The sequence below is a fragment of the Triturus cristatus genome, chromosome 3_1 (assembly GCF_964204655.1).
Source record: "Triturus cristatus chromosome 3_1, aTriCri1.1, whole genome shotgun sequence".
Lineage (NCBI taxonomy): Eukaryota > Metazoa > Chordata > Amphibia > Caudata > Salamandridae > Triturus > Triturus cristatus.
Window position 1 is genome coordinate 1174078916 of NC_140583.1, and position 17427 is coordinate 1174096342.

A 17427-nucleotide genomic window follows, 5' to 3' on the forward strand; every position below is an offset into this window, starting at 1 on the left:
ACGAGGTTTGCACTCAAAATCCACAATAAGGCTTATTTATTTGATAAATGCGTAGGACGATGAAAGAAAAAATGGAGGGTAGAAGTAATTGAAATTATTGAAGCATACCCATTGATAGAGGGTGCGGAAATGCTAAAGGAGAAACCTGGGGAGAAAGAGAAATGTAAAAGCAAATCAGAAGCACAAAGTGAGAAGGAAGAGGACAACTTCATAGATGAGCTTCTGAGTCTAAGACCACCCCCATATGATGCAGCAGTTGGGCCAAGCGCTACTGCCGTGATGGCAACCGAGACTAGGGCAGATGCCAAAACCCCTACCAAAGCTCACACACCTACTAGCTACACAGAAACCGCCATTCCAACCCCTGCCCTGTCCTCAACAAGTACATTGCTTTAGCTGTGTACCCTGAAAACCTCCCCTGCCGAGGCAGTCATTAATTCCCCCACCCTACACCGAGTCTGGCCATTCCTCAGGACCTCATACCTGCACCCAGCACAATAGCATCAGGCCCCCCACAAGAGCATGGTTTAGCCAGCTCCCTGGCAAAAAGCCAACTGGTTGTTGCGACCCAACAAGTTGACCATTCAAGCATAAATACACCCCACAGAGGCTTAATGTATATCAGTTGAAAGCAAAATTTGAAGAATTGATAAAGGAAACATAAGGATGGATTTCTTAGGACATTACAACAAGGGTGCTTTGCTCTAGAGATGCAAGGAAGATTTGAAAGTGGCAAGAGTGGCACATGCGAAGATGGAGAAGGTGGCGGATGCATGCGGACTCAATTTAACATAGCGAAAGAAGTTGCGGAACAATGTGAGGATGATGATGGGCGAAAAGGAATTGAAACTGCACAAGCAGAAGGCACTGAGAACTCATACAAGAGAATTGATTGAGAATATGAAGGATTGGAGAGAGACCGAGAAGTTTAGGGAGCTGTGGTCCAAGAAAGAAAGGGTTAAGAAGAAAAGAAAGAAAGGAGCTGCCAAAGAAGAGGAAGGAGAGGCTGAAAGGAGAGGCAGTAAGGGAATGCACTTTAAGGAAAGTATAGGGAGGAGCATACATACATGTCCTGTGGTCCCAGACACATCTTTTCCTCTTTATGAATTGTCTTCCAAAGTTAAGGGAAAATCCTGATAAGTGGTATACCCAGATGGACCAAACTGTGACCAGTTTCAAAGTTTTGTGGTAGGATCCGGATGTGTTGTTTGAGGCAGAGGTCCCACATGACCTGTGGACTGAATGCAAAAGTGCAGTTCAATGGCCGACTCAGGAGCCTCCTAGGGTACAAGGAAAATATGCAGCATTGCCACTGGTTAAAACAACATATGAGGAAGTAATAAAACAGAAATAAACCTCTCAAGAACCCAACGAATTTGTGTGCTCATATTTCGTGTGATTGAGATAGGTATACAGGTATACAGGGAACAAAGTCGACTAAATGAACCCCTTTGAGACAACATGGTAGGTTCTTTGCCTCCTTTATGTAAGGACTACGACCTAAAATTAGCAATCAGATTGTACCGGGTGTTCTTAGTTGGCAGGGCAATCGACGAGCTCCTGCAGTATGCAAAAAATTGCAATGATATGCTAGAAGCAAAGTGGAAAGGGTTAAAGGAGAAGTATATGATAGCGCAGACCCAACTGGTACAAAATGGAGGAATGAAGCACTTAATCTATCCTCACTAGGATCCAAAATTAACCGCAGCATTGGGATGAGCATGCAAGAAGTTTTTATGGTGTATGAAGAAATTCCCCAGGAGTAGACAGAAGTTGAGATAATGTTCTTGGAACTAGCATAAGTGCCCTAAAGAAGATTATCTGTAACCACATTTGCAACAAGGTTGAGCATTGGAAGCAGAAGTATATCTATATTCCTGATCAAGCTATGGTCGAAGCCCAAGCCGTGAATCTCACAACGCAGGGAGAGCTTTCTCCTATACCTAGACCGCCTATGTCAACCCCAAAGATCCCAAAATCTGGCATGGCACAGAGTTCCAATACAGGCAGGAAATCCCCACTTTCAACCAAATAACAGGAGTTCCTCAAAAACCATTTGTGCTTCAGAATGTCCCAGTTTCCATGAGGTTTGAGAGTTCCACAGACTCTGATCAGACTCAATGATGAGTGGGGAGGAGAGGTGTGAACTTGGCGCTGCCCTTGAAGGGGACTAATTTGGACCATATATAGAAGGAGAGGTTAACAGACATCCTGTTCAATTCTTTCTTGAGAGACATAGGAGCCACTTGCTCGACTGTTAAAACAGTTGAGGTCCCGAACCTACCCCTTTTGGGAAAGGAAGTCAAAGTTGTAGGCAACATTAATCAGCAAGGTACAGATTGGATTATAGCCCCTGATCCACCAAAAATAGGAGACATCAAAGAACAAAATCAGTTTGTGGTGTGTGATTCGAGTCCTGTAAACTTGTTGGGGAAGAATCCCCTTTGCAAACTTAACTGAGTCATTTGCTGGATGCAGGATGGAGTTGGGATTGAGACCCAAGCAGCAGATGCAGAATTCAAGCGGCAAACACCAGAGCCTGTCTTCCCAGTTTTATCCATTTATAATCAAAGAGGATTTACCCATACATTTCAGGGAAGCAGTCAAAGAGGAGGTTTCAGATTTTACAGGAAGAGAGATTGTGTTGATTAAAGGCACAGACCCCCTAAAAATAATTCTTCAACCCAATGTAGTTTCCCTTCAAAGGTGCCCTTACAAAACGCCCCCACAAGTGATTGCAGGAATGACTCCAGTAATTGAGAGAATGATAGAACAAGGCATTCTGAAGGAAGTCTGCAGGGTTCTCGGATCATGGCCTTACAAAAGGGAAACAAATAGGGGAGGATAGTTCAAAAGAGTTGTCGTTCCATGCTATCCCGTGGTGCTGGGCCCTGCCATGATCTTGTTCCAAATTACCCCCCCCCCGCCCTCCCAGAAGCAGAATTTTTCACAGTCATCGGCCTCTGCCAGGCGTTCTTTTCGTCTTCCCTTCACGTTTTGGTTCCAAGAGAAGACTATTGTGAGTGTCAAGTTCCTCAAGGGTACACTGAAAGTCCATTCTATTTTAATGAAATACTTAAAAGAATCTAGAGTGTCTGCAGTTACCATGCAGCTGGACCCTAATTCAGTACATCGACGATCTGGTTGCATCGATGACCAAGGAAGCTAGTAGACAAGACACCACTGCTTTTTTGCTAAATCATTAGGCCGAGAATGGGCATAAGATTTGAAAAAGTACAGTACTGTCAAAAAGAAGTCATGTATCTGGGACATCAGATAGAAAATGGAGCCAGATGAGTGTCCCAGGAACACATTACTGCTTTACTGAGGCTGACACACACTCATGTGAATGACCCGGTCCCAAAGGATGATGAAAGCATAGGAGTCTTCCAGGAGCTCAAACGCTTACTTTGCAGTGCATCCGTCTTGGAATGCCAAGACTATATCATAGAATGTGTGCTCTTTTGCCTTGAGAGATACAGGTGTGCACTATTAGCACTAACTAAGGCCCATGGGTAGACTAAGCACCCCAGCACCCCATCAGGTATTTTTAGCAGCTCTTGATCTTGTAGCTGCAACATTGCCTGGTTGTCTCAAAGTGGCTATAGCGGTAAGCCTCTGCATTTAACAAACAGATGGGATTGTGATGGGTCACCCTCTAATCATAATTTTTCCCTCATTCAATTGAAATCCTAATGACTTGTACATGCACACAGCATTTGACAAAGTTGCTTAACCCGCTATGAGTTAATCTTTCTGGCTGCCAAAAGCGTATCTATCAGGAGATGCAGCAATCTAAATCCTGCTTCTTTGTTGACAACTCCAGCAGGAGATAAGGAGGACAACTTTGACCATGACTGTGTCAGGGTTACCAAATTATGCACAAAACCAAGGCCTGACATACTGAACGTACCCCTTTCCGAACTTGACGATACCCTTTTTGTTGATGGGCCTTGTCTGAGAGACTGACATGGCATTTTAAGAGCTGCTTATTTTGTGTGCACCTTAAGTGGGGTTGTGGAAGCATCCTACCTGTGCCATGTAATGTATGCACATAGTAGACACTACATGTCTACTCTTAAAATGCTGCATGCACATTAAGTGGGGTTGTGGAAGCATCCTACCTGTGCCATGTAATGTCTGCACAAGTAGCCGAATAGATTGCTCTGACCAGACCTTGCTGTACATCAGAGGGCTAAAGAATTACGATTTATACTGACAGCCAGTATGGATTTGGGGTTGTGCATGATTTTGGACACTTATGGGCACAGCGAGGTTTCATGACCTCTGCTGGGTCCCCCATCAGGAAGTGACTATATGTCTTTAACCTGTTATAAGCTTTGCAACTGCCATGGGGAATTGCAGTAGTGAAAGTGCTGCAAACAAGAGCAGCAATGATTTTGGAACCCAAGGCAACCTCTATGCAGATGAAATCACTCAATATTGTGAGTCAAGCACGTTTTACATGGATGAACCCTATAATGTGAAAGTAGAGACAGTGACAGATATGTTGTTGAACACTATGCAAACCTTCAACTAGCTGAGGGAATTACAGCACTTAGCCCCGGACATTGAAATGGCCAAATGGGAGAAAATGTGATGTGTAAAGAATGCTAGTGACATTTGGTGTCTAGAAAGCCCGTGCTTACCGACTGAATGTTATCTGCTATGGTATGACACATGCATGATCCAACACATGTAGGTAGAGATGGGATGGTGTCTACTTTTTGCCTGTGCTGGTACAATCTCCATTTCCAATCAATAGCAGAAAGTCTGTGTCAATGTTGTGATACTTGTCAAAAACATAATGTGGGAATAAAGGTTGAGTGACCAGGAGCCATAATGGAAGGTCTCATGGTCCCTTCAACCAACTCCAGATCGATTTTGTGTAACCAACTGAGGTATATCCTCATCATTGTGTGTTTATTTTCCTGATGGTTCATGACATATCCCACCAAGAGATGTGACAGTCTAAAAGGCGCCAAATTATTGTTGCAGGTGTTAATACTTCGATTTGGGATGCCAGTTCATCTTAAATCCGTATAGGGAAGTCAGTTCAAGAGCGAAGTGATGCAGTTATTGTGCACCGTTATAGGGAATGACAAGACATTTCATTGCGGATACAGTCCTGAGGCATCAGTTGTGATAAAGAGACTGACTTGGAAAATCAAAGCTAAACTGATCAAAGCATGTGCCTCCACTTATCTTAAATTGCCAGACACCCTTCCTTTGGTATTGTTAAGCATTCAAAGTACCCCCTCTAGACAAACAGGATTATCTCCTCACGAGGTGTTGATGGGAAGAGGCATGTGAATCCTCTCTGTTTTAGCAGCTGCTCTTGTGAATATCACAGATTAACTGGTTCTTGAGTACTGCAAGGGGTTGGCTGATGTGGTGTATTGTAACTCTCATCGGTTGATTGTACTACTACAGCTGTCCGAGAGTCTCCAGGGCATGATTTGAACCCTGGAGATTGGGTTCACATAAAGAAGTAGATCTGAAACTTTGTCTGGAGGAGCACTAGACACTAGGCTCGTATCCGGTGATCCTGGTAACCAACACTCCTGTGAAGTGTGCTGGTCTACCAAACTGGATACATGCCTCCCATACCAACAGGGTAAGATGGGTAGAGGAAGACGCGGAGCCAATACCCATGACTTCCTCGAGTCAGCCTAGGTAAACAATTTCTAAGGCTTCCAAAGAAGAAGACGACGAGTCTGAAGGCTCGCAGTCACCCACAGCAGAGCATCAACAACAAAAAGAGCCAGGTAGTGGCGTTGTCATTCCAGCATATTAACACAAAGGGATGCTGGGGGTACTCCCAGCATCCAAAGGGTTAGAGAGGGAATCTTACTTGGAGTATATCCTCCCTTCAAAACATTATTCACACAAAAAATACTCCAATTTACCAAAAAATGGTCAGGGATGTTACTATGTTGTTCGTGTTGAAGAACAGAGAACAAAAGAGGGAAAAAGCGTGGGGCCTCTGTAGTGAGAGGTTGTGCTAAGCACAACCTTGTGTCAAGGAGAGAACGTTTCTTGTTTTAGTTACCCTCACACACCCTAGTGGTGTCATGCTTCATCATCGGGTCACCCCGACCCCTATAAGTCGGGGTGGGCTCGACCACAATGTTGGGAGCTCTTTTGAGAGATGAAGGTAGGGGGGTTAAAGATAAAATACCTCAGGCAGACCCCGGTTTCCCTTTATTCTTGGGTCTGTCTGGGTCAGTAAAAAATCTAAAATACGGGTCTTTGTGGGGTATTATGGTCCTAAGACCCTAGTGCCAGCATGTTTCAGTCCAGAGTGGCCACAAAAGGTCGCGGACTTTCTTTAGGGCAGAAGGTCAACCCCTATGTGAGGGTTCTAACAGAAAGGGGATTCCCTATACTTTCTGTGAGGCGAGGGCAGAGTAGCCACTCCTCGGTGTATGTTTAATGTATGTGTATCTGTAAATATCCAGTCTCCATCTGAAAAATTATAAAAGTGGATAGATACACCGTAAAAAACAATGATTTAAAAAAAAAAAATTAAGAAACGTTCAATCTTAGTCATACCCTATAGGTGTATAGTGATTACATGCTGACCTTTATGTGCATGCCTTCGGTGGAGGAGAACTCTCCTCAATGTGCCACTCATGCTGTATAGCTCTGTGACATACTAGTTATATGTGACAGATCTAGTGAGGTGGCGATTTTACTCGAATTCTAACACTATCTGCGTGTTAGTCGCAATATCTTGACCAGTAACAGTGTCGCACCAGTTTGAAAACAGTCTCAAGCTATAGTAATAATTGCACCGTTATTTACAAAAAGAATGTTGAATAAACATCATGCATGAGTAAACAACCAAATAAACACCATGCATGTATGGACACACTCATTCAATGTGTACACAAACTCTTCATACCGTCATTTAGACTCACCAATTGCGGGAGGGCTGCGCGATTCTCATAGGACCGGAGCGATAATGTGGGTAGTCCTATTGTAAGTGTAAGAGAAGATAGAGGTAATGGTGAGGGACGAGCTAGCCTTGGGGAAGGATTCCCCTGGAGAGTAACAAGGAGGCTAAGAGCGGGTATGCTGACACCGAATGTGTCATGAGGCTATATGCGCACTTACTTCACATGAAGATCTCACCCAGCATTTCAACCTGTTGTGGTTCCGGTCCTCGGCTCGTGCGAGTAATGAGCCTCGAGAGCCGGTAAAATAATGGCACCATGGAGTACGGGAGCAGAGTACGCCTTCCCCGGATGAACCGGAAGTGCTGCTGCCGCCGTGACCTTGCGTGGTGTGAGTCATAAGCATGATGGGAAATGTAGTTGGAAGGTTCAGCAATTGGTATGAGCGTTACAGAATAAAAGACAGAAATAATTACTAACGCCCTACCCAGGTTGTGGGGAGCGAAATTAGCAAGAAATCTAGGGTGCCTGGGCAACCAAAAGTACTTATTAATTAAAGCGGAGATAAACTAAAGGCAGGGGCAATGATCCGCTTGAGATGGTGTGTCAGAGTGAGTTTTAATAAAACGGAGGTTATACATCAGAAGGAGTTGACTACAAGTTATAAATAAAGTACGAGAGAGAGGGGAATGATCGTGCAGCGGGTGTAAAAAAATCACGGTGCAGATCTATCGGTTAGTGGTCAATAAAAACCGAGTGTTTGATTATTTGGAAACCTTCTTATACAGATAGTAAATACCCATCGTACGCCGTTGATGAAAGGGCATAGGTTTTTATTTTTATTCCATGGTGCTAGAAAAAGTGATCAATAGAAATCACAGGGTGAAAAAAAGGATGTTCGTACATCCCTCAGATGATTAATTTATTTCACAGGGGAGGTACGTTATAGATTGAATACTGCACTCATGTATGAATGGGATGTCTGGTTCATTTGTTAAGTTGGCTCCACGGGATGCCGTCGTTCAATCCCGTCTGATGGGTTTTCAAACGGTATACCCACCGTTGTTCTCTGTCTAGTAGTCTTTTTTGTAGGTTCCCACTACCCTTTACTTTCTCTATAACCGTCCATCATATGTCAGTGTCTTTATGATGTTTCTCCACATTGTGTGCTGTGAGTCTGGTTGCTGTGATGGCCCTTCTGATTGTACTTCTGTGTTCGTTAATACGGATCTTGGCCTTGCGGCTGGTCATACTTATATAAATTAGGTCACAGGGACATTTGATCAGGTAAATGACTGATTCTGTGTTGCAGTTAGTGTGGGATCTTTGTTCCCATGGCGTGCGTAGGCCTAGATCAATACTTTTGGTAGGTTCAGTGAATTCACATACTACACATGTCCCACATGGGAAGTGGCCTGTGACTGGTACGGTGTTCCACAACGTCATTTGGCTGTCACTTCTTGGTTTATATGTGTCTGTATGGACAAGGGAGTCTTTTAGGCTCCTGTTTCTCTTAAATGAGAACATCGGTTTCTCATATGTTAGCTTGTTGGATGTGAGTATTGTCCATTTCTTATTGATTATTTTTTTGATGCTATTAGATGAGGAGTTGAAGGTGGTAACACAAATCATTTGTTGTGGTTGAGTTCTCCGTGGTTTCCAAATGAGCCTCTCTCGGGGTGTTCCGTGCTCTTTTCTTAGCTTTCTCAATGATTTTTGTAGGGTAGTTCTTATGCTTTAGCTTTTCTTTAAGTACTTGAGCTTCCTTCCTGTAATCATGGAGTTCGGAGCAGTTCCTGCAAATGCGTAGGAATTGTCCCACCGGTAAGTTCTCTCTCAGAGACCGTGGATGTGCGCTGTCAAATCTTAACAGGCTGTTTTTGTCTGTAGGTTTTGTGTATAAGGAACTGCTCAATGTGCCGTTGGAGGCAGTGATGTTGATATCTAGGAAGGAGATCTTCTCCATATCTTTGTTCAAAGTGAACCGCAGATGTGGGTTCAGCTGATTGATCCAGTGACCAAACTCTACCAGAGTCCCCTCTTCTCCTTTCCAGACCATAAGGACGTCATCAATATAACAATACCATTTGCAAATGTTACTGCTGTATGGGTTCAAGGTCCATATGTGCTGATCTTCGAAGTGGCTCATATAAAGGCAGGCAATGCTAGGAGCAAAGGTGCTGCCCATAGAAGTACCATGGACCTGTAGGTATAGTCGGTCTTAAAATAACAAGAAGTTTTCAGTGAGTGCTAATCGTATCAGGGTGATCCACTCAACAGGGGCTGTCCATTGCCAGTCTTCTTTTCTGAGTACTTCTTCAATATCTGTAATGCGCTCATTTTGAGGTATACTGGTGTATAGGGCCTCAACATCGAGACAGACCAAGATGTTATCAGCTGGATTATACTCACTGTCTGCAAGAAGGTTGAGTAAATGTTTGGTATCTTGTACGAAGGATGTTATATGTTTCGCTAATGGTCGTAAGAATCAGTCGGTGTATTTGGACAGTGGTTCGAGGATTGATCCAATGCCGGATACTAATCGGTCTTCCAGGTGGCGGTATTTTCCCTTTATGAATTTTGGGAATAGTATAGAAAAGGGGAGTCCGCGGTTCAACCTGGTTTAGGAACTCATGTTCTCTTTTGGAAATCTAACCTTTTTCAAGGGCGTCCGTTGTCATAGAGGAGATGGTTTTTCTTAGTCTTTGTGTAGGGTCTCTGTTGATCTTCCTGTAGAACTTGTCATCAGTCAGGAGGGTGAGACATGTGGTCCGATAGGTCTGGGTGTATTGAATCACTGTGGCCCCACCTTTGTCTGCTGGTTTTATGATCAGGTCTGTCCTGTTACTCAATTTCTCCAGGGCATTACGTTCCTTGTTACTCAAATTATTGTAGGCGTTCTTCTGTGGTTCAAGTTCCTCAATCTCTTTAATCACTGCTTCCTCAAAGGCGAGTACTTCCGGAGGCATCAGATTTGATGGTGGATAGAAGGTGGATTTAAGTTTCAGATCTGTATAGTTCCCATCTGTTGTAATGACTTCTTTATTGAGAAAGAACGTTTTTAGTCTGATCTTTCTGAAGAATTCCCCCAGTTCACACCGTAGTTGGAATTCGTCCAGATGAGTTGTTGGGACAAATCCTGGACCCTTCTCCAGGACGGTCATCTCGTCACTACTAAGGGTGATATCTGTAAGGTGGACTATCAATACATCATTGTGCTCGTTCCTGGTAGTTGTTGGTCTCTGGTGTTGCTTCTCGTGTGTGGTCCTTGTCTGTCCTCCTCCCATTGTATTCTTCTGTTGCCTCGTAGGCCTCGTTTGTCTCTCCTTCCGCCCTGTCCTAAAAAACGTTAGTTAAATTCAGGTTGGAAGTAGGGTCCTGTGGGGTACTGTGGTGGGCAATGGTATGGTATTGGACCAAACGGGCCAGGCCAAGGGTACATCTGGGGGGGGACCATAGTTCTGGTTGAAACTGCCTCGTCGTGGTCTTCTGGGTTTATTATGACAACTCCTGTTCGATCCCTCACTAGACCAATCATCTTGTTCTGAGTCAGATGACCCAGACTGGCCGCTGCGTGATGAGCCGGTGTTGAAGAGTTCCTGTCCTTTATAGTCATCTTTTATGTATGGGTATATTTTCTCATGACTAAATCTTTTGAGATCCTTTTGTAATTTAGTGATTTTATTTTGCATCAAGTAGTCTTTATGTTCTGTTATCTATTTATTGACTTCAAGTTTTTTCTTGTAGAGTGTCAATTTGATTTCTGTAAGTAGATGGTCTTCACTAGTCTTGATCTTTACCAGAATGGCATCTGAGAGGCGCTTGACGGTATTGATGATCAGGATTAGCCAATCCCGGGAGCATCGCCGAGCGATCAGTGACCATTCCTTTTTGAAAAGGGGATCGTCTAGGAAAATCCTAGGTGCGTTTGTGACCAACAGTCCTGTTGGTGCAGCATTTCCCCGAAGGTACTCAGTCATGATCGCTCCATGTAGAAGGACACGCATCTGGCAGCGTTTCAGTTCTTTCAGCTCATCCCAATTTTGTGCTTGGGTGAGCCTTTGTCTAATATTAGTGTCAGGTAGTAGGGATGGGCCTGCTAGAATGGCGGATGCATCATCATCCGTGTAACCAATTCTAAAATGTTCAGCCATGGTAAAAGTGTAGTGTGCTGTGGTGTGCGTAAAGTGGGTGCGAAATAAGCTACCACGAGAGACTATAAAACAAAAAGGTACTGTACTGTATCTGAGAAAAAGCCGGATCTGTATAGATCCTGGTCTGACTCTGAACCCACAGCTGTGCGCTGCTCAAAGTATATTAACACAAAGTGATGCTGGAGGTACTCCCAGTATCCAAAGGGTTAGAGAGGGAATCTTACTTGGAGTATATCCTCCCTTCAAAACATTATTCACACAAAAAATATTCCAATTTACCAAAAAATGGTCAGGGATGTTACTATGTTGTTCGTGTTGAAGAACAGAGAGCAAAAGAGGGGAAACGCGTGGGGCCTCTCTAGTGAGAGGTTGTGCTAAGCACAAACTTGTGTCAAGGAGAGAACTTTTCTTGTTTTAGTTACCCTCACACACCCTAGTGGTGTCATGCTTCATCATCGGGTCACCCCGACCCCTATAAGTCGGGGTGGGCTCGACCACAATGTTGGGAGCTCTTTTGAGAGATGAAGGTAGGGGGGTTAAAGATAAAATACCTCAGGCAGACCCCCGGTTTCCCTTTATTCTTGGGTCTGTCTGGGTCAGTAAAAAAATCTAAAATACGGGTCTTTGTGGGGTATTATGGTCCTAAGACCTGAAGAAATCAAAACCTTCTCAGGGGCTTCACTGATACACCTGGTCCTTTTAAACCAAAAAAGAAGAGATTGGCACAGAAGCTATAATATAAAAGACATCTTTTTATTAACCTCAGAAGAGGGAAAAATGTGTCATACAGTATTCTCAAATCACTGTAGGAGACATTTCTAAGGAGTACAGAGAACAGGGGCCTTATATACCCACACAGGGGCTCAAAAGAAGGCGGTACAAGTACATATGAGAAGAGTTATACACATAGATGGTATACAGAAAATGCACAGTCAACAAGTAGGAGGAGTAATAAGTTGCTGACATCAGTTAGAACAGCCTGACAGTTCTATACTAGGAGCAGGTGCATTCTACTAGCTAGGCTCTTCTGAGCATGTGCAAGACTCTGGAAGAGGGAAACAGCAAATGGCCAGCACATAGCTAACTAAAATATCTGCCAAGTACAAAATGACTTTCAGCTCATGCTAACAGATTAATGCAATCTTTAACAGATGGTCATTTTAGCATGAGCTAAAGACATTTCCCATGATCCAGTAGGAAAACAGAAAATGTGCACATTAATTTTTCATAAATTTATCAATATCCTAATTCATTGCTAGGTGGGCATTTCTCATTCTAAATATTGTTAAGCGGGTATATATAAGGTATAAGCAGGAGTACAAAGGGAACAAAGCATTGGGTCATACAGATAGCAGGAGAGAGTAATTACTATTATCAGAAACAGAACTATTAGTTTTCTAGTTCTAAGCAAATCCTAGAACCATCCAGTAAAAACATTTTCAAGGCTCCTATGCATTTCAGTGACCATCCATTTCAACTTCAGAATAGCCAACAGCACATATCTAATAAAAACATTTTCGCTAGACTTTTCCAGTGTTTCCTTTATGAGGGCTAGAGTATCAATCATTATAATCAAGGAAAGGGTAAAGTAACATTTGTCAACTGCTCAGATGAAATTTTCTCTTGCAGAATAAACATTATTCCTAATACAAACATTAAAGCAGTTAGACATATTACAAAAATGATCCTGGAGGACCACACAGGACCATGAGAATTAGGATAAAGAGCTGCAAAGGGCTGCTCTTCCTCAAAAATGGGACGACCAATGGGGTACATTTTCAACAAAAAAGAAAAAGAAGTCCTTGGGAAATTAAAGCCGCTGTACAACCAGCCCGAGGGGAGTCTTCTCACTGTGTCCGTTTGAGCCTCACAGGCAGGCTCTTGTTATTCCCACGGTGGAGCTGCACAACTTGCAACTCAGGAATCACGACCCAGTTTCAAGGGAAAAGTTTCTTCTTTCAGGATAGGGCAATCACCCACCAGGGCAAATGCTCTCAGCGATCCTGTCCAGTGTCTCAGGCAGTGCACCAGTTTTCTTCACTTCAATCTAACAGGCACCAAAGACACAGCACCTGTACCCTGAACTCAAGTCCTTCCCTAACTCCTGTATTGCTCTGCTGGCACACTGCTCTTTCGTTGGGGCCACACATTGCATCCAGTGCGCCCAGGTATCTCTTGACCAACACAGGTGAAGACTTTACAGCCAGCATTCAGGAGCTCGATACTGAAGTACCTGAAGCAACCCTTGTTTCAAAGGGGGTTACCTCAAGCCAAAACTTTGTTGCTGTTCTGGTCGGTTTGTGACTCTCAGCTGGGCATCAAAAACTTGATCCACGATTTCTCCTTTCTGATTTGTGAGCCTGTCTTTCGCCCAAGACAGTGGCAGGGGTACACACTTCACATCCCAGTGCTTCCGGCCTTCTACCTTCACTGAAGTCCTGGTTGCCAGCAATGCCTGTGCTAGTTACCTTCACCTTGACTTCAAGCTGGACTGGTGCTGACTCTCCAAGCTGGATCTGATGTCCGCGCCCCTCTGGCAATGGTTGTAAGGCAGCAAATATCTATTGGTGGACAGAACAAAAGGTCTTTAGACAAGGCACAGAAATAATTTATCAACAGAGAGGATAGTCTCAGAATACTTCCTAGTCTAGGGACGCCCCATATATTAGCAAGGCACCCAAGTACCACTTTCATCTATGTGAGAGTAAAAACAACAGCCTGGACCTATTGGCAAGTATAAAAGGAACTCTTTGGTGAACTGACAAGAGTAATACGTCACCCAATCCCAAGCAGCCAAGGAAGTCTGTGTTCATTTACTAGATTCTGAGGAAAAGAGAAAAAACAGTACAGATATACTCCAAATCCTTACATCTGTATATCCTATCTTAATCATCTAAAGACCCTCAAGAAAAAAGGAAAAATTCTACACTTTTACTCATAGACTTTGCATTACTTGTACAGGACTGCAGACAATTCTAAAATGATTTCTATTAATAAAAGCACCTACATTGTATGCTTAGGACCATGATCTCATGTTATAGGAGCAACAGGAAAATCTAAAACTGCTAATTTAACAGGGATTCCTATTACATAAAGAACTAAAAACTTCAACATAATGGGTACATTTTCTCCAGCAGAACATGTTCCTATAAAACAATATTTCCCTCAAAATTTTTTGCTAAGGATCACATGGGCATCTTCCCTGCATTCTACTTTTCACAATCCAAACTATGCAACATCAGCTCTAGTAAGGACTGTCAGTTTATTTACACAGACTAGCTAATAAAAACTAGCAATGCCCTTGCAAAACTGTATGTAGCATGAGAATAACAAACAATAGTGGTGTTATCACCTGAGAATTTTAGAACAAAAACTACCCACATCTAGTTCCCCTTAAAGATCAAATAAGGAAACAGCAATCTAGACTACTCATCCTTTCATAATTTCATCAAACAGGATGGGAAGTAACATAGCAAATTTATTTATTCATTTTATTAATACTAACAATGTTTAAAACAGTATTACTGAATAGCCAAATAAATGTCTCATGGCTATTTCACAGACAGGTTAGACAGGCTCAAAAGAAATTGAGAAAAAGAGAGAGAAAACATAAATTTGCCCACCCTTAATTTGTAGAGGAGCTAGCCTCCATCCCCCATTTTTGACAGTAGGAACCCTGTAAAAGGTTTCATTCTGTCAACACAATCAAGCCCTATTTGTAGCAACTGGGCATAAACAAACTCTGAGGAGCTAAATAGCACATTGAGCTAGCTAAAGGACATATTCCTTTAGCAAATGTACAAGTGTAACACGTGGGCGCATGAATTCAAACGAAATCCCATTGCTTCCTTAATTCAGCCCTAAAAGCATTAGTGATATATATATGGCAGAGCCATTCTCTTAATCAGAGCTCACATATACCATTATATTTCCCTCTGTTCATATGAGTGCACAAAAACTTGCTTTTGGCAAAAAAAATTAATTAAAACCTCTTTCTTTCCCTGCCCTGCCATTTCGTCTTTTAAATGTCGAAATGTCAAAGCAGACCTTGCGCTGAGCCCTGCTAGGCTTCTAAATGTAGAACTTCGACCTTTAACCTATGCAGCTGTTCCATCTTGTGGGCAAGATTTTCATGCAGTTCTCCCAATTCAAAGTGACCCTGGAGACTGGGAGTTCAACAACCCACTCCATTCCTGTCTACCAGCAATTCAGAGGTAAGCTTAATATCTTCCGCCAGTTTTTTGTACATATTTATATTTGTAAGCAGTGTGCTGAGTGCTTGTTTAGCAGTATAGATGTCAGCTATTCATTCTATACTTACATTTGTGCATTTACTGGAGCCTAAGGCACTTTAAAAGCTGCTCTGATTGGAATAACCTCATTTAAATAGGGAATTTTACCCAATTTCGACTTTGATGTTTGGGGCACTTAAAAATGAATATCCTACAATGTTTTTGCATAATAGGCATCCCCAGAATGTCCTCTACATATCCCAGAGATGGGGGATCAGAAATGTATAATGTATACAGGAACAAGGTTATATAAAAAGGAAATGAATTAAATAAGTAAAACCACAACAATACCCTTATAAAAATGAGTTTTGTACGCCTGGGTAAAGTGACATTTCACATGTAAGTGACCCCCTATTGCTGTATAGCACTGCTTAAATTCAATTTGGATGCTAGGAGTTCACAGTATCATTATTAGGCATTATAAATATTAAAAAACAAATTTAATGCACCTTTCTTAAATAAATTTGTTTTTTTTAATAAATCTAATCATTTTGATGAGTCCACATATGAAAAGCAAGCTGCATCCCTTTGCCTATCATATTTAAACGCATTCATTCATAACCCTAAGCACAGAAGCCTAACTTGAAACATGAAAGTCTGCGCCACTTTTAAAAGAGAGTCATTATTATTTAACATTAAAACCACTCTTATCCTTATTTAAAAAGGCATTAAGAAAAGAAATCCTTACTGTCAATCTGTTCTCTGTTTATCAAAAATAATGAACCTGATTTCTAACTTTTAAAACAGCAGTCTGAAATGCAGGGTTTTACACCGTGTTTGCACTGACTTAAGATGTAGTCGACTTCAGCTATTTTCTTTGTGTGGCCTCGAGTCAGAAATAGCCATATGCTTACACAGCTGCTTGACATGAAGAGGCGTCGAATTCACACGCCTTTCAAGCCAGCACAAATCTGTTGTTCTGTAATGTGTATTTAGTTCAGCAACAACCAACTCACTCAGATAATGTGAATGCCTTTTAATACCTAATACAAAAGGATACATGCTGTGACATTTTGTATCTTAATTTATTTATTGCAAAACACACAATTTCGTTTTTGAAGCTTTTTTTTTATTCCTATTCAATGTGAATTCTAATTTTATCTTTAACATCGTGGCAATTTGCACACATGTATAGTGTATTACTCTGCCAATTTAATGATAGCGTGCAGCTATTTAGCATATATTATATCATTCATTGCTGGATTATTTTAAAATATATTTTTTATGTTAATGATATATTGCATAACAGAATGATGACAAAAAACACATTGAGCTCATTCCAGACATTTTCAAAACGGTGTCATATACTCAGAACACATAATACAGTGCGCTTAAGGCTAGCCATGCCTGCACCAAGAGCGCAATCGCTAATTACTCACACAAGTACCACTAATTACAAACCACAGACATTTAAGCACACATTTAACCCACAGATCAACACTTAGGACAGAAACAAAAGACAGCCCATAGACTGTACTTAACCAAACCTTTTGTAAATAATAGTTGTAAGTCATATTCACTAGATTTGGCTGGCAGAACACCAGGAAAAAAAACGCTCTGCATATCACCACTTATGAAGTGCACAGACCAGCATCCTTTCTTTGTACATATTTAGTTCCTAGGGGTACTAGTCACCAAGGAAGAAATACGTTTTTATACCTAAACCTAGGGGAGCCGGCTAATTCTATACAAGTTCCAAAATGGTACCTCCAAGAAAGCAACACATTCTACGATGTGTGCTAACAGGCATGCCAAGAATATTGCAGCATATACAATATTATACACAAAGTAGCACTTAACTCAAAGTGTGCCGTTCAAGTTTACAAAAGTTTCTCATTACCTGCCTACATAAATTGCTTTTTATGTATTTCTCACGTTCCCATCGCCAATTTCCATATCACTATATATCACTTTATCACGTTATCTCTTTGTATCACGTTATCACTTTGTATCACTGTACCACGTTATATTGCTCTATATCACTTTTTATGTCTCACTTTATATCTCACGTTATATCACTTTATATCTCACGTTTATCTCACTTTATATCTCACGTTTATCTGTGCAGCCGGCGCACTTCTC

The 17427-nt window shown here is 42.0% G+C and overlaps 1 protein-coding gene across 1 annotated transcript in view; it reads right to left on the bottom strand.

Moving 5' to 3' along the window:
- Nucleotides 1-11785: 11785 nt before the first annotated feature.
- The window catches only part of LOC146861726 (uncharacterized), a 38156-nt gene continuing 32514 nt past the window's right edge, over nucleotides 11786-17427 (bottom strand). Inside the window, exon 3 of the mRNA XM_085646262.1 lies at nucleotides 11786-13614. Within this exon, the coding sequence (XP_085502388.1) occupies nucleotides 13372-13614 (243 nt within the window). The 3' untranslated portion in view covers nucleotides 11786-13371. The remainder of the gene's footprint in view (nucleotides 13615-17427) is intronic.